Source organism: Populus trichocarpa, chromosome 9, assembly GCF_000002775.5.
Source record: "Populus trichocarpa isolate Nisqually-1 chromosome 9, P.trichocarpa_v4.1, whole genome shotgun sequence".
NCBI lineage: Eukaryota > Viridiplantae > Streptophyta > Magnoliopsida > Malpighiales > Salicaceae > Populus > Populus trichocarpa.
Genome location: NC_037293.2, coordinates 1,328,279 through 1,354,959, shown reverse-complemented (window position 1 = coordinate 1,354,959; position 26,681 = coordinate 1,328,279). Strand labels below are relative to the sequence as shown.

Sequence of the window (26,681 nt, the reverse complement as noted above, 5' to 3'; positions counted from 1 at the left end):
TCAGTTTGTCAAGAACTTGAGGCCTTGTCATGTTCGGTCCATCTGGAGAAGACGGTCTCCGAAGTTGGAAGTTCGAACTACATGAGGCTCGGTTTTTCTGTTGATGGGTAAGAAATAACCAAAGCTGTCAATACGATGATAATTGTTCCAAACTTAGAATTTTTAATTGATACGAAATATTTATTTTTAATATATCTATTTTTATATAACACTTAATTGTCTATCATATGAGATATTATTAAATTAACACATATATTAAATTATTTAAAGATATTCAAGTTCATTAAAAGAATTGTTATTATCAATCGGACTGAATTTCTTATGAATATCAAATAATGAGATCTAATAAAAACAACATATAATAATTAAATATAATCATGAAAGGACTTAATAAAAAGTTTCTTAATTAGTGAAACAAAACAATCGGTGTATATATATTCTAAAACATGTGTTAATGATGTTGATTAGTGATTAAATCCATGTTTATTGGTGATTAATCCATATAAGACGAAGCAACTTTTTAGGAAGACTTTGTTTATGAAAATGCAGAACGAGTAAATGGGGAAAATCAAAACCAGTATTGCTGAGCTATTGGGTCACTGGCCCAATGGCTTGTTCGCATCAGATGCGTCCATTTTTCAGTATAATTTGGTAGAGCACAAAGGGTTGGCCTAGATGACAGATGGCCCAAGATTGTGATGTCTCCGATCATTAAATTCCGTCACTGATATTTATCAAGCTTGCTTTTATCACCGACCTTAGCTCAGTTGGTGGAGCGGAGGGCTGTAGGTCGCTGGTTGGATTCCGGCAAGGTCGGATTTCAATTTTGTAATTTCTTTTCTCACCGACCTTAGTTCAGAAGTTGCATTGTTTTGTCTGTTGAGGTGGTCATTTTCATTTTGTTGCCATGAGAGGCCCAATAAATCAAGAGAGCATCACAACAGATGAATCAGTAGAGGCTAAACTTGTGTCCGACAGAAAAAAAAAACAGCAAAGATTCAAAGTGCAGAAAACAAACCAACTCTCTAAAGCAGTGTGAAACAACAAAAACAATGCATCAAAAAGAGTCTCTTTTTTTCTAAAAGGAAGGAAAGATACATACCCTCTCGCAAACCAATGACCTCTCAATTGTAATGGCCTTCAAAGAATCACAGTACCAATGAATGTCAGAAGCCACTCAAATAAAGGGACATGAAAAAACAAAAAAAAAAACTCGCATACCAAGATCAACAAAACCAAAAAAAAACTAAAAAGAAGCAATGTCAGAAGAATGAAGCAATGTCAGAAGCCGCTCAAACCAATGACTTCTCAGCTGTAATGGTTCTCAGAGAAATCAAAGAATGAAGCAATGTCAGAAGCCGCTCAAACAAGAAGGCACGAGAAAACCATAAAACCCGCATACAAATGGCAATGAAACCAAAGAATAAGTAAAACCCAATTGTGGTCAATTCCTAACAGAACCATAACAGGAAAAGGAGAAGAAAGAGATCTGGGAAGCTATAACTAGGCTGTTAGACACCAACCGATCAATGTCACACCATGAACAAAATCGCCAATCGTTCTAATGCAACCCAGGATAAAAATAGTCAGCCTCCAAAACACCAAAAGGAGAAGAGAAAGTACATGTCCAGCGAGTGTGCATTTAATGAACCATCATGGAATGCAGTATTGATGGAATGCCCGCCCTCCCATCAAACAAAGGAGACACATCGCAAGAGAAGAAAGCCTCGGGGCAGCAGAGGAGTCTCAAATGAAAGAAGAGCCAAGCCATGATCAACAGACATCAACAGATCCTCCTCACAAGCTTTGAAACCAAAGCCACTTCATTAATAAGAGGACGACACGCCTAGAAGCCTGCATGTAACTGGGAAAAAAGGTCATCAAACCTGAGCCTCACAGACGCTGATGAGGCTTAGTGTTTTTTTTAATTACCAGCATTACCTTTTATACTAAATAAGCTTAGATTCTTTGTGAAGCCTTATTGTTCATGTGAAATGAAGCTCCTTTCTTTTGTCTTTCTTTTTTTCAATTCAACCATCTTCCTTTTTTTTAATTTTGTCTATTCTATTTTTTTAAAAAAATTTAGTAGTTATTTGAGTTTTTTTTTAACTAAGTCAAGTGAACTAAATTATATTAAAACAATTCTTAATGGTTTTGTTTTAAACTCAAATTAGGTAAAAAATCAGGTCAAGATGATTTTTTTTTATTAATTTTATTTTTTATTTATTTTTAATTTTTTTTAGAAGTCAGTTAGATTATTTTTAAATTGATCAAGTTGATTAAATCATGTCTAAATAATTTTTATATAATTTAGTTTTAAGCAATATAGGTATGAAAATAAAAAAAAAATTAAAATTAACTTGTTAAGCCGAGTTTTGATAGTAGCCTGAATCCTGCATATTTATTTTTGAGGTTGAAAACAAATTAAACTGACGCAGGCCTATAATCCAGTGAAATATCAAGTACTGCTGTCTTGTCTTCTTTTAGTTAGCTGAATGTTTGAAAAGAATAGACTTTTATCTCTAATCTCAATTATTGATTTCTAGTACATCACCGAAAGAAACCCTAATAGCATTATTTTCCCATTATCATCTATTTCTACAAGGTTGCAAAGGAAACATTATCACTTTGTATTACCACAAACAAGCTCGCTAGTTTTCAGCCTATTTAAAAAGGTAGTTATAATTATTTTTTAAAATATTTTTTATGTTGAAATATATTAAAATAATATTTTTTTTATTTTAAAAAAATTATTTTTAAAATCAGCTCATAAAAAAATTCAAAACATACTAAAAATATAATTTTTAACAAAAAAAATAATAATTTAAAAGAACACAGTTATACCGAGACACCATTAATGTTTGGTTCATCTGGGCAATTCCTAACCTAGTCATGGCCTGGATGGTGCCTATGCCCCAGCGCTAAAACATATTAGCCAGATTATTTAATTTAAATGGTTATCGAAAATATAATAATAATTATTTTTTAAAATATTTTTTATTTAAAAATATATTAAAATAATATTTTTATTTTTTGGACAGCATTTTCCCATTTCAACGAGCTTGTTTTTTAGCCCAAACAAGCATGTCGTTTCATTCCCTTCATCTTTGAGAATTGCTTAATTGTTCATTTTTTTGCATTTTTTGTTTAAGGGTTTTTTATTTTTTTATATTTATTCCGTTCATGACTAATTTATTTGCGACACTCAAATAGGAATTCACCACATCCTAATAAAAGACCTAGCCTAGCCTCAGGTGGCCTTGGTGCGGGACAGGTAAATGAAAAAACTGATTATTTTTTTTTACTAGAATGACATTTTGAGTTTTTTTCAAGCCCATAAAAATGATATTGTTTGATAGCATTTTAGAAAAAAAAAAAAAAGCTTTTATATTATTTTATTTGAATTCAATTAATAAATAAATTAAATTTATATATTTAAAAAATATAAAATTCAGCTTATTTTATTTCCTATATTATCATCATTATTTTTATCTTATTTCTTTAAAGATATTTTAAAAGAAGAAGACTAGATAAGTATTTTTTTAAAAAAAATAATTTTAATATTAAATTTATCCTTCTTAGAATTGCAAATCAAGGGATTTATTATTTATTTATTTTTATAACATTTTTAAATATTGAATTTCATTTAAAATTCAATTCTTAACAATCAAGAGAATTTAAAACACGAGATTTCATTAAAAACTCTTGATTAAATTTAATTAAAAAAGTTATAAGTATATTGTAAAGTATAGTTATTAAACCTGGACCGGTCCGCGCGGGTTGACCCAGGACCCGATAGCTGGACTAGTCCGGGTAAGGCAAAAGACTGGGATAAGCAAAAACCCGGTTGACCTACCGGGTTGACCCATGACTCAAGCGATCCTGCAAAACCTGATGAGGCCCTGTTTTTTTTTTCAAATATGTTTTTTCTCCTAACTAGAGATCCTTTTTTATATATATTTTTTTGTTGGTTATTAACTCACTATTTAAATACCATAAGAATGCTTTATTTTTTAAATATAAGATTTGAAGTCTTTAATATATATACTTTATATTCACAAGATAAAAATTATTTTTTCAAAGTAGGATTTGAAGTCATTTAGTATATATATTCTATATTCATAAAAAAAAAAGTTATGTTTTTTCGATGTGAAATACAAAATGTTTTAAAATAATCTTTTAAATTTTATTATTTATAACATGTATATTTTATATTCACATAAATTATTTATTAATTTTTTAATATAAAATATTAAGATTTCAAATATTTTTTTTAATTTATCCTGAAACACAGCTCCCGGGTTAACCTCGAATCAGATCCGATAACTATGCTTTAAAGTGATCCGGCTGACCGAATTAACCATGGGTCGGTGTTATAAATATGCCTACCTAACAGTTTTGTAATTGAAGCCTGCCACTTAATTGCACACCTACGCAGTGCCCACTATGAGAGGACGCAGCGGCAGCGGCAGCAGCAGCACTGGCTTCACGCATTTGTTTAAGCATTAAAGAAATAGGAGAAACGGTGTCCGGTGTGGCTCGGTTTGTCCGATACAGCATATATGTGAACCGTGACCACCTGACACCCTCCACTGCCGCCCCACAATTGCCATTAGAGCTCTGACACGCCTCATCTGCCGAGTCTTTTAACACTTGCCCTTGCCCTTGCATCAAAAAATCCACTTTACACCAAAGTCGAAAAAGTTTTAAAATTTTAGATTTTCCACTCACGTGCGTGCGTGCGTGCCCCTTTTAGCTATCGTTAACCTCATGGAATGTTACTCTTACAAGGTCCCATCTTGCTATCTAGGGCTCTAACATTATATGATGTAAATGTCCCCTTTTAAACCCTATCTAATAGGAATTTAATGCTATGCATTTACTCATAAAATGCCTTCAAGCTTTCTTAATTTTGACACATAAAAAATACCAAAAAGAAACAAAAATCACCGGTCTGCTCTTTATCATGTTTACTACGACATTGTCTAAGATCAAATATAAATGAATAAAAAATACATAAATCTGATTTAAAAAAACAAATGAAATAGTAAAGTTTGATACTGGGTTGGGTTTTCAGTAAATTGCAATCGACTTCGACTCCTTATTAGTATTTACAGGGCCTATTTTTGCATTTATTCTCTCATTATTTCTCAAAACATAAACCTCCCCATCATCTACTCTACAGTATTGCTTTACAATTATATGTACCGTTCAGCCCCATCAATCACAGTCAGCCAACTCACCGAGCAAGTCACGGGACCACCAAAAATTTCTGCAGATAATCTTAAACTCTGCAGAGGCTGGACCCCACCTCGTTGCCTCTAAAAATTCCCGTAGTTTTGATCAATCCAAGAAAAACATTAAAAATCCAGCTGTGCTCCATGTTTCTTAGCTGGCAAAAGCGGACCCCCATAGCTGGCACTTGGGTCCCCAAAAAAGTACCTTCAACGTGTCGAACCACTATTGGTTTGGAAGCCTCACGGTTCTGTACGACCTGTCCAGCTTCCGTGCCAAGGCATAAAGCACCTGCCACGTGGCATCGCCTTCCTGCACTCGATCATTGAAAAGGAGGGCCCGCCTAACGTCTGGGTCCCACAAGTTTTTCTGAATGGCTGACAAATTGGTAGCTGCCACGTGATCGAGTAGAGTTCCTAGATTGGCCACGTCCTTTTCGGCCACGGTTAGGGATATCTCCGACCACCGGACAGCAGTGGGGAAGGGCAACCGGATTCCATCCGCAATTATGACCGGCACGCACCCTAATGCAACAGATTCCACCAGCCTCGGGCTCCATGGGGCCCATCCCAAGGGGCATAAACAGAACACTGACCGGACGATTTCTGACTGGTAACCGGCAAACCTGTGCCTTTGCAAATAAAACCTCCGGTCACCGCTGTATTTTCTCCATATCACCGTCCTCACTTTCCTGGAACAAATTCAAACAAATAAGGTCAGCGAGAAAGAGAAAGGAACAGAAAATTATCAAGGGCAGTTAAGTAATTATCTAATTTGAAAATTGATTGATTAGGAAATTGATTTTTTATTTACTTGCTGTAATATCGTCCACTAATGTTTTTGGGGTGCACTTCCATTTTGCCTCTAAAGAAGGCCCAAATGTCCCGCCGGCCGTTCAGCGGATAATTCTCGAGTGTTGTCCGTACTCTTTCCGGCGAGATGTAAGGTGGTATCACGACATTCTCAACGTCTTGGCATGGATGGTTAAATTTGACACCAAAAGTCTGCAATATGATCGACCTCTTCAAAAACTCTGGGATCCCATCTTCCATAGCTCTCTCCTCCTTAACAAGAACACAAGAAATAGCCAAAAACCAAATCAAAAAACACATCAAAAGATGGTATAAACATCAAGGTTCGAAACTCTTGATGGTTTTGAAAGGCTTTTGAAACATAAACTTTTGATGGTTTTGAAAGGCTTTTGAAACATACCATGGCATGGAAACAAGCGCCGTAATCGTGAGAGGCAACAAAGACATGATCAGATCCTTGAGAGCGGTTCCAAAATGGATAGTTAGAGGAAATGAGCTGCACCGCAGAGGATAATAAGGACCTTGCATGACCAATTGCAGGGAACCCATTAACGGTGCTGAAATTGCAGGACACGTAAACAGGAACAAAGAAGAAATCAGCTTCGTATGGGTCAAACGTCCGTATATCAAGACTGTTTGATAGTGCTTTATGAATGGCAACTTCTGATGCAAACAAATGGTTGCTGCACCTCTCATTTGCTAGCCAGTCCGTGTTGTATTTTGATGGCAACTCATATATGTATACCTTCAAATCCTTTAATAATCCTGTAATTATACAAAACGAAACAGGAAACAATTAAAATCATTGGTCTAAAAAACATAAATGAGCTGTTCTATAGCGACAGTGACAACATACCTCGATTGATGTTCTTGCTCTGTTGAATGAAAGTGGAGTTGGAGGATTCAAAGAGGGCACGGGAAACAACAGTTTTAGATTCTGAGACATGGGTTTTGGAGAGGGGAATGGGTTTGTGGGTGAAGAAGCAAGAGCTAAGGAAATATAGAAGAAGAGAAAACCAAAGAAGCCATTTGTAATATTTGAAACAAAGATTCTTCTTCTTCTCTTGTTGTTGAAGTCCAGCATGTCTGTGTAATAGTTTCATTCTAACATAAAACCCCCTCCTGTTATTGCTCATGGTGGGTCTTTTAACCTCCAGTACCATGTTTCATTTAAAACCCACAAAAAATAAGAGGGCATGAAACAGAAGCTTTAAGGAAGATCATCAAAGGGGGCTTTTAGGATGCAGTTGTGGTGGGGTTTTCATTCTTGGTAATTGGGGTAATGAAGTGGAGATTAAGGGACAGAGATTGTAGGTGTTGAGGTTTGGTGGCATTTCGTTTTTACACCTACAATAAACAATGACATAAGGTGCAAGATGCATACGGTCTTTGCATCAATTTTTTTTTCTCTTGGGGCTAATAATCGTTTGAATTTTTAATTGGGTTTGGTCGAGTTCTGGTTCTGTCAGAAAGGAAGGTGAAGATAATTATGTTATGAAGGTGATATGGTGGTGATGGAGGAGAAAGAAACAAGGCGGAGGTCTCGGTCTCTATGCTTGTCCTGGTCTGCCATACGACATTTTGAAAACTCGATTGACTGAAACAGCCTCGAGAATTTTCATGATCATTTATCGTAGTTTTCAATTCATACTAGATCTTAGACAACGGGTTTATTTTTTTATTTTACAAAAAAATAAAAATAATATCATTTAAGAAAAAAAATACACGGATTTTAATTAGGCTGTCGGGTTAAACGGATCGTACCAAATTAATTTTTTTTTTTTGTTATTAAAATACAATCTGGCTTATACTTCAAATTACCTAGATTCCAGGTCAAACTGGCTGGAGTTCTAAAACTGCATGCTGTCTTAATGAAGGGTAAAAAGGGACTGAGCACCTCGTATTGCTAGATTAGCTTGTCTTAAGCATGAGTTAATTAATGAAGGGTTAATTACCAAACAAGGTGGGTCCAAGTCCATGGAGATCCACTAAAATATGGAAACCAGTAACTCCATGCACTTCATTTTATCGATAGACTTAATTAATGGGCAGTTGGTTATCACTTTCGTTTTTTTGTTAAATATAAGAACGGAAATAAAAAAATAAAATAAAAAAACGGAAATATTTTTATAGGTGAATTAAAAGGAAGAAAAAAAGAATCAATGAAGAAATCACGGGATAAAACTTGCTCCCTCAACTCATAGATGCTGCTGCCGAAGGAAATCATACCTTGTTGACTTTGGACGATCTAAATTCTAAAGACAAGATCTGCTTTCTTTTTTGTTTTAATATCCGAGTATATAATTTACAAATTCTTATTCCCAACTGAGCTTACTTTTTAATTTCCTGTTTAATCAATTCATTTCAAAGGTATAATTATGGTTTTTTATACTGATTCTCAACCTGAAATCACCCTTGTACTTATCTGGAAAAATCAATTATTACAGAAATCTTCAAAATAGTGGTGTAATTTAAACATATTATATTTTTAAAATTAAAATTTAATGACACTTAGCCTGACCTGGTCTTTCTTATGAAAGTCCCGTGCACGGCAAGAAGATGTTTGGGGTTTTTATGTGTAAAGACTTGAAAATTAGCCTGCCATCAACTTGCTTCACCAAAGGCCATCTTTTTATATTTTTCAACTCTGAATTCATTTCATCACATCAACTTTTTGTAGTTTGATGGTATCTTTATGTGTATTTTAGTTTAAGGTTGTCATTTTCATTCGGGCTGGCTATTGTTTTTCACAATAAAAAAAAGTCAAATTAAAAATAAAAATTTTAGGTAAGGCGTGCATCCAGCTCGAACCCACGCGTCTAGGCTTTATTGTAATATGTTTTTCTTTTAATTTTTTTTTAGTGTGTAGTTTTTATTGAATTTTATTATTTAATAGTGGGTAGATGGTAAATAGATTTTTGAATTTTTTATCACAAAATAAAATAAAAATTCAATCTAGCCCAATGAAGTTCATAATTCATGACGCGAGTTTGACGAGTTAACTATGATTAACTTGGTTTATTTTCTTTAATTTAGAATTCGAGTTGAGAAAAAGTTTTTAAATTTAAACTGTTGTAAGTATAAAAAAATAATATCTTTTTTTTTTTCAATTTTGGTTGCGCAAGCTACAGAAATTCGATATATCTATCTTCAATAATATCATCATTCTGGCCCTTATCTTTGTTTTATACCCTATGGATGAAGATGCGTGATGTAATACATTCGAAGAGAACCATGTCTTTACGGGTTAATTATTATCATTAAGAATTGCTTGCATGAGCAGCTAAGCCGCACACAGTCATGGCCTTGGTGCGTTTGACAGACGCTATCAATATCATCCTCTCCTTTTCCCCTTTCACTTGGCCTTTTAGTATAGGGTTTAAGAGGATTTTAGCCGAACCGACTGTGATATAATATGTCTGTAGGACATAAAAGGTGTCTGGTTGAAGGGAACTTTTCTGCTTCTCTTAGTGTCAAAGCAACTTCAACTCAACTAACACGATCGAGTTCGACTCCATCCTCATCTTTTTCGAAGGGATCGAAGTGTGTTGGTTGACAAGGTTACATCATGGTGCATGCCAGTAAAAATTATCTAGGGATTTCATAAACTATATAATATATTATATTATATAGTTGGGCAGCAATCTGATGATGGGTGCAATTATGGAGCTTTGCTTTCTTTGGAGTCAATAGAAATGAGTGTCCTTATCATGGGGTTGGCCCAGATGTTTACGGGGAGCTTTAAATTGACAATATCGAATCTTAGACATGAATGATAAATAAATTAAAAAGGGTAGCGTTCGTTTGAATAGTGTTTTTATTTTTATTTTTTACTGTAGGTCTATATTCGGATTCACTTTAGTTTGTTACAGTGTGAAGTTACTATTCTGTCTCTAATGACATAAAAATTTAGCTTGCCTAACGAGAGAGTCCTAAGATCTTTTTATTTTTAATTAACATTACAAAAACTAATATATATATATATATCATTTTTGCCTTCTCAACTTTAAATGCACAATCACTTACTAAAAAGGCTCATGAGCTCTGGTGGAGGGTTTTTTTTTTTTTTTTTTTTTTTTAGCTTTTGTTATTTTGTTATTGTTTGGTGGGGTTAGGGATAAATTTATATTTTAATATTTAATAAAAATTATAAAAAAATTGATAACGCATGTATTGCACACGTAAGAGCGTGAAGAAATATTATTGTTGCGGTCTTCAAGTTGCTAATGTAAAATCTCTCTGTGGTCAAATAACAGCTTCAAGGGAAGCATTCGATTCCTCTCAATGGTCTTTTCGTGACTAAACGATGCGTGTCATGAACGGACCCTTGATTTGGTATTGAAAACCCTTTCTTCTTTTTCTTTATTTTCCCCTTTGATTTTCACATCTCGTCTTTCAAATTTTAAGTGTCGCCCCTCAATTTGTTTTGTCTTTGAATTTTGTCCATGTTCTTTTGGTTTAAGTTTTTGTCATTGATCCTTATATTAAATTTAATTTTTTTAAAAAATTTATTATTCAATCTTAATTTGCCGTGTTTTGTTTTTTCACTTTAATTCTTATTATTTTGAATTTTGATTTTTTTTTAATATTTTAATATATTTTTAATGATTTTCAATTTCATATTTAAATTTATGATCTCAATGACTTTTTATTATAGATTGCATTAAATGAAAAATATTTTAAGAGATGGATTGAAAAGCATTTCCAAACACAACATTACATTCAATTTAGAATATGGCTTTCCGAACCTTTAGGCTAATCCAATCAAGATATAAATTCATCTGCAGTGATGTGGAGTGCACACGCGACACCAATGGTGATGGTTTTGGAAAAATTGTTGAGTGGGTTTTCTTCCACTATAAAAATATAATAAAACCAGCCTCCGTATCGATTGAAATTAATTTTTTAACCAGGCGATTTTAAGAATATATTCTCCCCATTGTTTTGATATATTCCAAGAAATTTAATAATTTTTCTAAATGCTAATCCCAGGATTTAAACTCAAAACATCAAGGTCCATCTTTGTTATATTCCTTCATATCAAACAGGCTAAGATGGTTGCATGCACGCTTGCTGGCTAGCCTATCCTGATCCCTGAAATTACAGCACAAAAGAGCATTTCGGGCTTCAACTATGCGCCCATCACTGGCAAATATGGGACCATCGAAATGAGCCCAGCAGAGAGGAGGAACATGAAGGTCCATCCTCTCCATTTTTATTATATTCCTTCGGCATGTACAAGGACTGAACATAACACAATGTCAAATCCTTAAATAATTGGCCATGCATGTCAAACGGCTAAATAGCCATTCAATTACCAGCCTGTGGGGCTGGGACATACCCTAGAGCTCATGGAAGCATTGAAAAGAGGGCATTTTGAATCTGAAAAGGGTCGACACATCTGGGAAGGGTGTCCCTACTGCAGTGCTGCTTTGAAGTGTGAGCTGTTCAGGCACATGGCCTCCCATGTGTGAAAGAGAGGTGAATTATTGGTTAAAGATTTGTGCAAGTTGCCTTTTCTGCCAACAAATTTGAAGCATTTTGCCAGGTTTCCATGTGCTTTTGTTGAAGAACAAAGTGGATTGAAAAATCATTGGAATTAGCTGTTTCCCAAAAAATGTCATGAGAAGTTGAGAACTTTTTTTTTTTTTTACTCTAACATAGTGAAAATTTGGGAATAATTCAGTTTTGAGAGTAGCAGATAACACCTGTGATTCGCGAGTCGTGAGTGTCACATGCGATTCGTGAGTCGCATGTGTCATCTGCTATTCTTTTAAATTGTGGATACAAGATTCAATAAAAAGAGAGAAGAGATAGAGAGAGAAAAAGGAAAAAAAAACTTTGAAGACATATCGAAGTTCTGATAACAACATCACCGGTATCTTTGGAAAGATCTTATTGAGATGAATTAAACGATACAAAGAAAGGCCACCAACAATGATCAGACTGTGCCATACGAGCCATCCAAAGATGTCAGATATCAGTTTTCTCTCTCTCCTTTTTTTATTGAATCTTGTATTCAATAATTTTACAATTTAAGAGAGTTGCATATAACCAAAGTTGTTAAAATCGCGAGTTAACTCGTAAAATCGTAAGATTTTACGAGTGAACATGTATCTAACATGCTAAATCAGACTTAACTCGTGCAAAATCGGTAAACTCATTCTGATTTTACGAGTTTACTAAATTTATGATATGAGCTAAGTCATGTCCAAATTTGGCCTTAAAATGTCTGCTGACTAGTTTTGCGAGATTGAACACATCTTTCAAATCGTATATTGGATAAAGCTAAAATTTTACAAGGAAATATTAGATATATGAAAATATATTGTGGTAAATTTTCAGGTCAAATGGAGTTAGGAAACATAATATTTCGGAGGGTCAAATTTAATAAACTAATATTGTCAAATATGTCAAACAATACCTTCGTGTATTGTTTGGGACATATCTAGAGCTACCGGTGGAATTTTGCTTCGATTAAAGTTGGGATAGAAACTAGACATCTAAAACTTTTCAACTATATATCGTAGGTCCAATAATTCATCCAAACAAGAGAGAACGACAAGTTTGAAATCAAGAGAGAACGACATGTTTGAAATCAGGACTCAAATCTACCAAGAATATACAAAAATTGAAGATTCAGGCTACATAGAGGAATTTTAACATGAAGGATTTTTTTATTATTCTATTTTATTTATTTAATTAATTTTAAATAATTATTTTTAATTTGAATTTTTTCTAGCCCATTAGACATTGTTTAGGGGTTTATTTTATTATTGAATTTATGTTAGTTAATTGTTAATTTAAACTCATTAGCTTGCAACCCAAAAGGGGTCTATCAAGACTTATTGTGATGGGAATAACCATGTTGTCACTAGATTTATGTGTGCTTCCTACTTTTCAATGATTCTCCTATATTGAAAAATTTTGTTCTGAGACTTTTTATTTCTCTATTCACTAATTTATTAATTCATATTATCTATCTCTCTCATTTTATTTAAATTACTCATTGATTATAATATCGTTGACTTATTTTATCATATTTTAATGTAATTTAATTTCTTGACTACAATTATCAATATATAATTAGTTAAAAAAAATTATTTATGATTTTATAATTTTACGATCTAAATTTATATTATATTTTTTATATCATGGTAAAAAATATTTTTGATAATCTTGCATGTAACAATTGCGACTCACGATCAACTTTTTCTCTAAATATTTTTTTGTACCTTATTATTTTATCATTTGTTTTTTACTATACTGGAATCCAAAAAAAAATAATGAGAATTTTGGGTCAGAGTACTGTATGTGATCGTCCCCATGAATTCGCAGGTCCCTACGAGGAGAAAAAAACATCTTGTCCTTTGAATTTGGTATTTTTATATATTTAAGTACAAATTAAATTTCAAAATTAAAAGCTGCAGATTGACCTTTGAATTTTATAGAGGATGCTTCAATAGTTGTTGTTTATAATTTTAGCATGAGATGGAAGACAACCGTTAATGAAAATTACTAATTAAGGATGCTTCAATACAATACAAGGTTATTAAATCTTGTTCGGTTGGTGTCCAAGGCTTAGGATACCGGTCTGCAAAGTACGTTCAAAAATTTATCTTACAATTTTTTTAAAAGATCAAAATAATATATTTTTTTAATTTTTTAAAATTATAATAGATTTTGACTAGGTTAATTAGATTATAAATTATCTTATCGGATCGATCAGGTTTGATTGGATCAATTTTCACTTTATTTAATTTAAAATACGATTCAGTTCAAGTTTCGGGTTAATAGGTCAACCTGGTAACCCGTCAAGTGATTTAAATAACACTAGTATAATAATGTGTTTGTACTGCATTTAAAAATATTTTTTAAATACATTTGAAATAAGAAATAAAAAAGATGCTCTTGAATAGTTTAAGTTATTGATATCATAGAAATCACTAGATTATTAGTGCGCGCTACATTGTGGGTTGGATTAATTTTTTTAATGTAAAAAAAATATCTAATGTTGCTAATATTTTTTTAGTAAAAAAATTAAACAGTGTAGGGATTGACCCGATATGAATTGGTTTTTTTGAAGGATCCTAAGGCAACCTGGATGACTATAAGAACATAGTTGAAATCAAAATTTAAAGATTAATTTTTTTATATAAATACTGAGACGACAACATATTATATCGATTCGGATCAACTTGGATTAACCTACCAATCCACATGCTAGGTTATGAAACCATGATAAGTTCATAAAAAAATAAATCAAAACAAATAATGAAGCTTAATTTGTAATCAACCCAATGTTAAAGGAAAAAAATTGAAAAAAAATCAATAAAAAAAGAACAAAATAATGACTCGAGTGAATCTGGGTTAGCTTGTTAAACCTGCGACTTGTTTCATGAAACCAAGATAATCTAATAAAAAGTAAACTGAAATAAATTATAAGTTCAGTTCTCAATCAACATAGTGTTCAAACATGAAACTAAAAAAAATAATAAAAAAAAAGACAGAAAAAATGACTCAAGTCAACCTTAGTTAATCCACCAAACTCGTGACATGAGTAATGAAATGAGGTAACCTTGTAGAAAGCAAGTCGACACAAATCATGAAGCCTAATTCCTAATCAATCCAATGTTAAAAATTGAGATTGAGAAGAAAAAATCAATTAGGAAAAAGAAAAAAAAACTCGAGTCAACCGAGTTAACTTGTCAAACTCACAATCTAAATCATGAGATTGTGATAACCTCATAAAAAATAATTTAAAAAAATTTATGAAGTTCAATATCCAATAAATCTAATGTTAAAAGATGGAGCTGACTTTGAAAAATCGATTAAAAAGGACACAAAAAAAAGAACTTGAGTCAACTCGAAGTAACCTACCAAACCTGTAACCTGAGTCATGAGACAGAGATAAACTCATGAAAAAAAAAGCAAAACAAATTATAAAATTTAATTTCCAATCAATCAAATATTGAAAAATAAAATTGAAAAAAAAATCAATTAAAAAATAAAAAATTCAAATCAACCGAGTTAACTCATGAAACCTATATCCACGCCATGAAACTTTGATATTATATCTTGTACTCTGTTCAAAACTGAGTTTCCCAACTACCAATAATCACATGAGCAAAATTGTGATGGATCCAAATTTTATTGTGTAAAAAAGGTACCTAAAACTCAACTCATATGGACAAAATGTGAATAAGGCTCACTTTTACCTCTCTCAAGGCAACTAATAGCTTCTTTCCCTGGAGAAAACAGGATTTGTTCTCTTGGTTAAGAGAATCAGCCAAAGAAATCTAATTATGCATGACAATTATGACCACCAAACGTACATCATGGGCTTTTAAGAAAATATATTACTCTCTACAGAAAAAAAAAATCAAGTAAATCGAAAACAACCAAGTCGTTAATGAAAACCGAGGAAAAATACCAAGATTGTGCTTTGTCATCAATTTTTTACACTTCAAAAAAATTATGGTCTGCCTGTTGTGAAACACATTAAGTAATAAGCTAAAGATTGTGGGTATTGTCCAGTCACATCTAAATTACTGTGGATTACAGTAATTTACAATGCATTTCTCCTTTTTTTTTCTTTTTTCTTCTTCCAACGTTCCCTTTTTTTTGTTTATTTTTTATTTTTATTTTCAAAATTACTTTCCTTTTTTTTTCCAACTTTTCCTTTTTTTTTTGTTTATTTTTTTAAAAAAATTATCTTTGTTGATTTTACTTTTTTTGATATTGAGCTGGTTAAAAATTTCACTTTGTAATTTTTTTCTTTAAAATACTGTGGATTATTACAGTGTTTTCCCACATGGTTTTTCTATTTTATTTTTTTATTTTTCAAAATTATTTTTGTTGATTTTTTTTTTAATATTAAGCTGCTTGAGAATTTAGTTTTATGATTTTTTTTTAAAACATTGTTGATTGCTACAGTGTTTCTCTGCAAGGTTTTTTTTTTGATGATTTTCTCTGAAATTATCTTTTTTTATTTTATTTTTTAATATTGAGCTGGTTAAAAATTACAGTTACAATATGTGAGAAAAACACTGTAACTTTCCTCGCAAAATACTGTGAATTGTCGTGGTGTTTTTTCCCACATGGTTTTTTTTCCAGTTTTTTTTGTGTTTTATTTTTTTGTAATATTTTTTTTCAAAATTATCTTTGTCGATTTTATTTTTTTAATATTAAGCTGGTTAGAATTTAACTTTGTAATAAAGCTTAATCATGTGGAGAAAACATTGTAGTTTTCCTCACAAAACATTGTGGATTGCTAGAGTGTCTCTCAACATGGTTTTTTTTTTTCTTATGATTTTTTCAAAATTATTTTTGTCAATTTTATTTTTTTAATATTGAGCTGGTTGATAATTACAATTACAAGTCATTACAAATAAGTCTAAATCATATGGGGAAGCACTGTAGCTTTCATCACAAAACACTGTGAATTACTACAGTGTTTCCAACATGGTTTTTTTTTTCCTGTTTTTTTCTGTATTTTTTCTTGTTATTTTTTTTTTCTAAAATTGTCTCTATCGATTTTATTTTTTAATATTGAACTTATTGAGAATTTAGCTTTGTAATTGTTTTTCTTTAAAACACTGTGAATTGTTGCAGTGTTTTCCCATATGATTTTTTTCAAAATTATCTTTGTCGATTTTTTTTTAATATTGAGTTGGTTAAGAATTATAATTACAATAAAACTAAATCATATAGGGAAAGTGTTATAGCTTTTCTCAAAAAACACTGTGAATTGCTACAGTGTTTGTCTAAATGGTTTTTTTATGATTTTTCTAAAATTATCTTTGTCGATTTTATTGGAAAAAACACTGTAGTTTTCCTCACAAAACATTGTCAATTGCTACAACGTTTTTCCTCATGGGTTTTTTTTTCCTTCCAAAATTATCTTTGTTGGTTTTTTTTTAATATTAAATTGGTAGAGAATTTAGCTTTGTAATTTTTTTACTTTTTATTAACAGAAAAGCTAAATCATGTGGTGAAAGCACTGTATCTTTCCTCACAAAATACTGTGAATTGCTAAAAATCATTTTGTTCAGTCTCTAAGTTTTTGATCACCAACACAACTTTTTTTTTTTCTGTAATGAAATATTAGCTCCATCATACCTTTAGTTTTTATTACTTATCTAGCGCTGGTTCACAATTATAACACTATCAAGTACATTTGTTTTATAAGCTCGCGGCAACGCGCGGACATGTCATCTCGTAATTATTAAAAGAGGAGGATGTTTATTGTACCTATCATCACAAAGCACTATTCATTTGAATAGTACTTTGTTTTTTTTTTCTTTTTTTTTCAATTAATGTTTTTTTTTCATTATTTAATATTAAATTTATTTTTTTATTGAGTTATCATACATTTATGACACAAATCATGAGTTTGGTGAGTTAATCCCACTGACTAAGTTTTTTTTCTTAATTAAATTTTTTTTTCTATTTTATCATTTAATATTAGATTGGTTGAGAATTAGATTTTATGATTTGTTTTGTTTACTTTCTATTATGTTATTTCAGCCTCATGACCCAGAAATAGTACTTAACAAGTTAATCCGAGTTGACTTAAGTCATTTTTTGTGTCATTTTTTTAATTGATTTTTTTCCAACTTCATCATTCAATTGATTAGGAATTGAACTTTTTAATATTTTTTATTTGTTTTCTATGAGGATATTTTGGTTTTATAATCAAAGTCGTGAATTTTGGCGTTTTAATTCCGATTAAATCATATTGTTTTTTTTTTATTTCTTTCTAAGAGTTTATCCTAGTCTCATGATTCGAGTGGATTTAATTTTTAATGGGTTGCCCTTGTCTCATGACCCGAGTTGCAGGCTTGACGAGTTAACCTAATTGACTTAATTATTTTTTTTCTTCATTAACTTTTTTTTCCTCAATTTCATCATTTAATATTGTGTTTGATTGAGAATTAGGCCTCATAATTTATTTTGGTTTGCTTCTTATTAGGTTTTCCTGACCTCATGATCCGGTAATAGTGCTTAACGGGTTAACCCGTGTTGACTTGCCTCACTTTTTGTGTCATTTTTTTAATTATAATTTTTATAAATTTCATTGTTCAACATTAGGTCTGATAAAAACGATTGAAAATTAAGCTTCATAATTTATTTTGATTTGCTCTCTATGAGGTTATTTTAGTCTCATGACCAAAGTTGTGGATTTGGAAGGTTAGCCCGAGTTAAATCAGGTCATTTTTTTTTATTTTTTTCTACAAGGTTATCTCTATTTGATGACCTGGGTTATTTATTTGGCAGATTAACTCGGGTCATTTTTTATGTTATTTTTTAATTAATTTCTTTTTTTAATTTCATCCTTCAATATTGGCCTAAATAAGGATTGAAATTCGTAATTTGTTTCAATTTACTTTCCATGAGATTATCTCAGTCTTATGACTCGGGTCGCGAGTTTGACAGGTTAACTCGGGTTATTTTTTTAGGTTTTTTTAATTAATTTTTTTTTCAATTTTAACCTTTAACGTTAGATTGATTGAGAATTAATCTTGATAATTTGTTTTGATTTGCTTTCTATAAAGTTATTATAGTTTCAAAATCTAGGTCGCGGATTTGACTTATTAACCCGGTCGATCCAAGTCAATACAATATGTTTTTATCTTAATATTAAAAAAATATATCATCTAATAAATGCGTCCCTTCCAGAAGTCGGGGTTTGTTGCACGTATTAGCTCTAGAATTACTACGGTTATCCGAGTAGCAAATACCATCAAACAAACTATAACTGATTTGCTTTCTATTTTATTTTTTTATTTTTCAAAATTATTTTTGTTGATTTTTTTTTTAATATTAAGCTGCTTGAGAATTTAGTTTTATGATTTTTTTTTAAAACATTGTTGATTGCTACAGTGTTTCTCTGCAAGGTTTTTTTTTTGATGATTTTCTCTGAAATTATCTTTTTTTATTTTATTTTTTAATATTGAGCTGGTTAAAAATTACAGTTACAATATGTGAGAAAAACACTGTAACTTTCCTCGCAAAATACTGTGAATTGTCGTGGTGTTTTTTCCCACATGGTTTTTTTTCCAGTTTTTTTTGTGTTTTATTTTTTTGTAATATTTTTTTTCAAAATTATCTTTGTCGATTTTATTTTTTTAATATTAAGCTGGTTAGAATTTAACTTTGTAATAAAGCTTAATCATGTGGAGAAAACATTGTAGTTTTCCTCACAAAACATTGTGGATTGCTAGAGTGTCTCTCAACATGGTTTTTTTTTTTCTTATGATTTTTTCAAAATTATTTTTGTCAATTTTATTTTTTTAATATTGAGCTGGTTGATAATTACAATTACAAGTCATTACAAATAAGTCTAAATCATATGGGGAAGCACTGTAGCTTTCATCACAAAACACTGTGAATTACTACAGTGTTTCCAACATGGTTTTTTTTTTCCTGTTTTTTTCTGTATTTTTTCTTGTTATTTTTTTTTTCTAAAATTGTCTCTATCGATTTTATTTTTTAATATTGAACTTATTGAGAATTTAGCTTTGTAATTGTTTTTCTTTAAAACACTGTGAATTGTTGCAGTGTTTTCCCATATGATTTTTTTCAAAATTATCTTTGTCGATTTTTTTTTAATATTGAGTTGGTTAAGAATTATAATTACAATAAAACTAAATCATATAGGGAAAGTGTTATAGCTTTTCTCAAAAAACACTGTGAATTGCTACAGTGTTTGTCTAAATGGTTTTTTTATGATTTTTCTAAAATTATCTTTGTCGATTTTATTGGAAAAAACACTGTAGTTTTCCTCACAAAACATTGTCAATTGCTACAACGTTTTTCCTCATGGGTTTTTTTTTCCTTCCAAAATTATCTTTGTTGGTTTTTTTTTAATATTAAATTGGTAGAGAATTTAGCTTTGTAATTTTTTTACTTTTTATTAACAGAAAAGCTAAATCATGTGGTGAAAGCACTGTATCTTTCCTCACAAAATACTGTGAATTGCTAAAAATCATTTTGTTCAGTCTCTAAGTTTTTGATCACCAACACAACTTTTTTTTTTCTGTAATGAAATATTAGCTCCATCATACCTTTAGTTTTTATTACTTATCTAGCGCTGGTTCACAATTATAACACTATCAAGTACATTTGTTTTATAAGCTCGCGGCAACGCGCGGACATGTCATCTCGTAATTATTAAAAGAGGAGGATGTTTATTGTACCTATCATCACAAAGCACTATTCATTTGAATAGTACTTTGTTTTTTTTTTCTTTTTTTTTCAATTAATGTTTTTTTTTCATTATTTAATATTAAATTTATTTTTTTATTGAGTTATCATACATTTATGACACAAATCATGAGTTTGGTGAGTTAATCCCACTGACTAAGTTTTTTTTCTTAATTAAATTTTTTTTTCTATTTTATCATTTAATATTAGATTGGTTGAGAATTAGATTTTATGATTTGTTTTGTTTACTTTCTATTATGTTATTTCAGCCTCATGACCCAGAAATAGTACTTAACAAGTTAATCCGAGTTGACTTAAGTCATTTTTTGTGTCATTTTTTTAATTGATTTTTTTCCAACTTCATCATTCAATTGATTAGGAATTGAACTTTTTAATATTTTTTATTTGTTTTCTATGAGGATATTTTGGTTTTATAATCAAAGTCGTGAATTTTGGCGTTTTAATTCCGATTAAATCATATTGTTTTTTTTTTATTTCTTTCTAAGAGTTTATCCTAGTCTCATGATTCGAGTGGATTTAATTTTTAATGGGTTGCCCTTGTCTCATGACCCGAGTTGCAGGCTTGACGAGTTAACCTAATTGACTTAATTATTTTTTTTCTTCATTAACTTTTTTTTCCTCAATTTCATCATTTAATATTGTGTTTGATTGAGAATTAGGCCTCATAATTTATTTTGGTTTGCTTCTTATTAGGTTTTCCTGACCTCATGATCCGGTAATAGTGCTTAACGGGTTAACCCGTGTTGACTTGCCTCACTTTTTGTGTCATTTTTTTAATTATAATTTTTATAAATTTCATTGTTCAACATTAGGTCTGATAAAAACGATTGAAAATTAAGCTTCATAATTTATTTTGATTTGCTCTCTATGAGGTTATTTTAGTCTCATGACCAAAGTTGTGGATTTGGAAGGTTAGCCCGAGTTAAATCAGGTCATTTTTTTTTATTTTTTTCTACAAGGTTATCTCTATTTGATGACCTGGGTTATTTATTTGGCAGATTAACTCGGGTCATTTTTTATGTTATTTTTTAATTAATTTCTTTTTTTAATTTCATCCTTCAATATTGGCCTAAATAAGGATTGAAATTCGTAATTTGTTTCAATTTACTTTCCATGAGATTATCTCAGTCTTATGACTCGGGTCGCGAGTTTGACAGGTTAACTCGGGTTATTTTTTTAGGTTTTTTTAATTAATTTTTTTTTCAATTTTAACCTTTAACGTTAGATTGATTGAGAATTAATCTTGATAATTTGTTTTGATTTGCTTTCTATAAAGTTATTATAGTTTCAAAATCTAGGTCGCGGATTTGACTTATTAACCCGGTCGATCCAAGTCAATACAATATGTTTTTATCTTAATATTAAAAAAATATATCATCTTGAATTTTTTTTAGTCAAACTATATTTTTACAAGTTGTATAGATTGTTTTTTGACTCACAAAATTAACCGGGTTATATTGAGTCAACCCTCATTCGATTTAAATTTTTTTCCAGTAGAAAATTTTTTTTATCTAAGTCAATACAATATGTTTTTATCTATCTTAATATTTTTTTTAAAAATGTCATCTTAAATTTTGTTTTAATCAAACTATGTTTTTACAGGTTGTTTTTAGACTTGCAAAATTAACCAGGTTATATCGAGTCAACCCTTATATAATTAAATTTTTATTTTTTTAAAAAAAAATATCAGTAGCATGCATCTGAATACTTTTTTATATTCAGAAAAATTAGAAACGACCGGCAACTTAATGCTAGTGAATAATCTTAATGATTGACAAATGGTGTAAGATATATACATAATTTTTCTATTTCTTTTTATTCAAACATCGACATTTGTATATTATTTAATTATTATAGAATAATAATCAATGCCTGCAAATGTTAAAAAGCGTTCAACGGCAATGACAAGTAAGCCCAAAGGATCACCTAAAGTGCTAGAGGCTAAGACCAAAAGAAATTTAAGACTAAGATATGTCCAAATTGCAAGTCCAAAACAATATGAAACCCAAGGTTAATGCATGGCAAGTGTAGTAGTGGGAGGGAGGGCCCAAAAAAATGTTATTGTGTTTATTATATTTTTTCTTTCTTACATATGAATAAAGGTTGTTCGATTTATGAATAAAAAATCACAGTAATGTTTTTGAAGAATATTGACCACTCTTATTTGCTTTAAAAGAGTTGAGAATATAGTTTGAAAATATTAGTTGAAGTGTTATCACAATCATTTCTTGTTAAATAATATCATGAGCTCAATATTGATGCCTTTTTTTATTTGATGTGAAGAAATATTTTTGGGTCAGTTTACTATATTACTACATTTTTATTTATATAATTTAAGAAGGTATATTTCACTCCAATATATTGCATTGAATTCTCCATGGTTAAGAGATCCAACTTAGCTCAAGACTCGATTCACAAGTTAGATTAGGGCTGAACATTTTCGGTCCGGTCTGGTTTTGGACCACAATAAACAATCAAACCAATTTTAATTTTTTTTTAGTTTTGAAACCGAACCGAACCGAAAACCGGTTCAAACCGATTAATTTCGGTTCGGTTCGATTCGGTTTTTTCCCTTCCAAACCGGTTCAAACCGAAATTATTCCGGTTGAGTTTTTTCTGGGCTTTTTATTGACCACATTTTTCAGCACTTTTGTTTATGTACTTGCTTCCAAATCGGTAGCATGTAATTTACAATCCAAATCCCAAAAGACAATAATGCGGACAGTCTGAAAATGGAAGGAACATTGAGCCAAAACCGGAAGTGTTGCAGAATTAAATCATAGACCAAAGAAAAGCAAATCCTCCCTGTAAAATGGTAGACAGTGACAAACATCTGTGCCATAACTGAACATCATAAGTATTGCAGGTTGTTCAACTAAATGTAACAGGTTGCATGTAACTGCATCTTGTACCTCTTTATCAAGAACACAACTCAGCCCAGACAGAGCTAGAATATCATATTCCTTCAGTTGGATTCTGTGATACCCTAAGACAGATTTGAGAGATGAGAGGCAGAGAGCATGGAAGAGAAGGCAGATTTGAGAGATGAGAGATGAGAGGCAGAGAGCATGGAGCAAAAGGCAGATTTGAGAGATGGGGCGACTGAGAAAGTGAGAATGGTGAGATAAGTTTAGGGTTAGAAAATATGCTATTTATACTTCTTTTTTCAAGAGACAGGTTAGTTGAACCGGGCCGGTTCGGTTCGGTTCAATTGGTTTCAGACTTTGAAAACCGAAACCGAACCGAATCAAAAATATTTTGTGATTTTCTAATCGGTTTAATTGGTTTTTTTTCACGGTTTGATTTTTTCGGTTATTTTTTTTCCGGTTTCTCGGTTTAATCGGTTTTTTTGGTTTTTTTGCTCACCCCTAAGTTAGGTGGTCAATCTACAAGTTAATAAGTTGACTTGGGTCTATTATTATTTTATTATTAAAAAAACATTATTTGGATAATTTTTTTAAAAAAAACCTAAAACAAAGTTATTTTAGATAAAAATAAAATAAAATAAAAACATTGAATAAGTTTTATCTGAGTTTTGATTAGATCGCGAGTTTGACTCTTTGAGTTTGCAGACTTGCCTAGATCAATTACATAAGTAGTCCAAAACAAAACTAGGCTTAATTCAAGGGCCGAGTCATTGGGTTGTCAATTGATCTATTAAATTGGGCAAATTTCAGAACTATAAGACATGTTTTAAGGTTTAAATATAAAACATTAAGGAATAAATTTTTTTTTTACCATTATCAATTCTTTAAAGTGAATGGTGAATCTATTATTTTACCTAATTTCACTAATTTGTTCCACTACATCAAGTTGTTAATTCTATTATGTTTTGGTTGAAATAACCGATATACCTTGTATTATTTCAGAAAATAAAGTAAAGCAGAATAAATTCCATTCCACTTAGGATTTCAAGTCATTTTGGATTTCTCCCTCAAATTTCAATCGAGATATTCCGAGTCCACTCCGTCTCTTTCGTTCTGGATATTGCACTTTCAACTGTAAGCAAAATCCATGTCCAAATAGCATTGCAAGATTGAAAACTGTAAGCAAACCATGGCTGCGGCACCCTCCCGATTTAATCGGGGCCTTTTTATCACTTAATAATTCTGTTGATCTACAACTAAATTTTATTTCCCTTTTCCTTAATAGACGACCATGACTATCCATGAATGTTTAAGGCTATATGCTCCTGTTATTATTGTGATGAGGAAGATTGAGAGGGAAATAAATTGTTCTAGCTGGTATACAAGCCCAAATCTCAACAAGAGCACTTCACCATAAATATGGGGAGATGATGTTCATATCTTCAACCCCGATAGATTTTCAGAGGGGGAAAAACACCGTTGCATATTCCCCATTTGGTCTGGGGCCTCTAACGTATGTGGGTTTCAATTTTGCAATTGCCAAAACAAAGATTGCACACCCTATGATCTTGCAGCGCCACCGGTTTATTATTGCACTCCCTTTGATCTTGCAGCGCTGCCGGTTTACTCCTTCACCGACTTATGTCCACTCTCCGGTTAATCTTATCTCGATGTGCCCACAACATGGACTCCAAGCCATTCTTCAGCCATTTTAGCGTGAAGTGCTTGAATATGCATCTGAATTCTTCTGTATGGGTATTAATGCCACCACCACTCTCCCCCAGACCAAACCCTTATTTGCTTACTCTGCCAGAGTCAATACTGCAAGATAATGAGGAGTGAAGGGTTCTAGATTTGTTAAATTCTTTGCTGAAAGAGACAAGGATCAGCTCAAATGTGTCGTGCAAAATATTTTAAAATTAAAATTTATCATTTTTTTTTTAAAAAAAACCAGAACATGAACTAGAAAGTGACGACAACCGAACAATCACTACTGTGGAATGGCTATCAAACAAGTGCCCGTTGTTTTTACAATGACTATAAATGGGCTTGAGCTTCATCCCACATGGCTTAGACAGTGGATACTCTATCTATATGGACTAGGACCTTATTTTCAGAATAATTATCGCACTCATTTTGGTTATTGACTCAAAGGGCATGAATTATTAAATTATTTTTATTAAAATAATATTATTTTGTTTTATATATATTTTTTAATATTGATCTAGTCAATTATCTCAATAAAATTATAAAAAGAATATGGGGTCAATCGAGATTTATAAAATCAATGTATTATTCAATTCAATTAAAAATCTAGTTTGAGTCAAGTTTTGAATTTTAATTTTTTAAAATAATTTACCGGTTAAGAGATATTTTTCTTAATTTTAAGAAAGTGGATAATTTGAAAGAGATGCAAATAAAAACCATAAGCTATCATGTAACAACTATATTATGTTTGATATGTTTAAGATTTTGTTTTATCTAATATTATGGTGTGCATGGTTTGACAATGAATAAAAAGAGATACTATTTATTAGGAGAAAAAAAAATTGTAGTAGGACTTCCTATGATTTGGAGATTGATAGTTAATGAAAGATTGACCATTGGGTGTAACGAGAAAAATAATCTAACTTAAAAAATTTTAAGTTGGATATTAATGAATAATAACTCAATCAGGAAAATATAAATGTTTATAGACTTTGTTTGGCCTAGCCAACTTCAGGAATAGTTAGGTGAGACCAAACTTCAGGAGCAATTTGTTCTAACCTAACTATAAGGGTAGTTTGGTCGGACCGATACTGACCTAGATCTCTGCATATGTTGTTTTGTCAATTATTTTGACTTAGAATTTCAAATATAGAGAAATAATTCTTTAAGAAATTAATATGGAGGTGTGGAGATTGCCAATGAAAATTAATTTAATCTTTGGAGAAAATAACCAAATAGACAAACCTCGGAGAAAATGACATTGATTTATAAAAAAACCTTGGAGATAATAACATAGAAATATAAAGATTATAATGGAGAATTAATCCAATCTTACTTTGGAGAAAGTAATTCGGCCTATAATTGGAGAAAATAATATGGAGATTATTGGAGATAAGCTCACCTTTATAATGGAAAGTAACTTGGAGAAAAAAAAAAGAAAAAAAAATAAAGAGTAAATACTTCATTAAGTTTTATATAGAAGGCATAAAATTTAGAGATATATCTTATTAAAAATCCTAAAGATATAGAGATAACATTGGAGATTTCAATTGAAGTACATCTTTAAGTAGTCAGAATGCCATGCATGTGGAAATTTTTTTCCATCTTTATCTTATAAGTGATAAATGTTAGATTTGATCACTCTTATCACTCTGAACGATTCATATCATTTTGGTGCCAACTCCCCTCTTCCTTCAACAATGCTTGTAGCTTCTAACTTTTTTAGTACCATATCTCCCACTTTAAATGTTTTATTCTTCACTTTGGCATTGTGGTACTGAGTAGCTCAACTTCTAAATATCTCATTTTTCACTGCAATATTAAGTCTAAC

At 31.1% G+C, this 26,681-nt stretch overlaps 1 protein-coding gene across 2 annotated transcripts; it reads right to left on the bottom strand.

Annotated features, from left to right (window-relative positions):
• Window positions 1-5,070: 5,070 nt before the first annotated feature.
• LOC7463315 (probable glucuronoxylan glucuronosyltransferase IRX7) lies at window positions 5,071-7,658 on the bottom strand. Of its 2 annotated transcripts, none has more exons than XM_052455776.1 (4): window positions 6,904-7,658; window positions 6,448-6,812; window positions 6,049-6,296; window positions 5,071-5,926 (listed from the first exon to the last, which is right to left on the bottom strand). In XM_052455776.1, exons 1-4 carry the CDS (start codon window positions 7,208-7,210, stop codon window positions 5,461-5,463), a joined length of 1,386 nt encoding a protein of 461 aa, XP_052311736.1. In that variant the 5' UTR covers window positions 7,211-7,658; the 3' UTR covers window positions 5,071-5,460. The 2 variants fall into 2 exon arrangements, with proteins under 2 accessions (XP_052311736.1, XP_002314302.1); XM_002314266.4 differs by having other exon boundaries at window positions 6,049-6,299; window positions 6,904-7,654.
• Window positions 7,659-26,681: the final 19,023 nt, after the last annotated feature.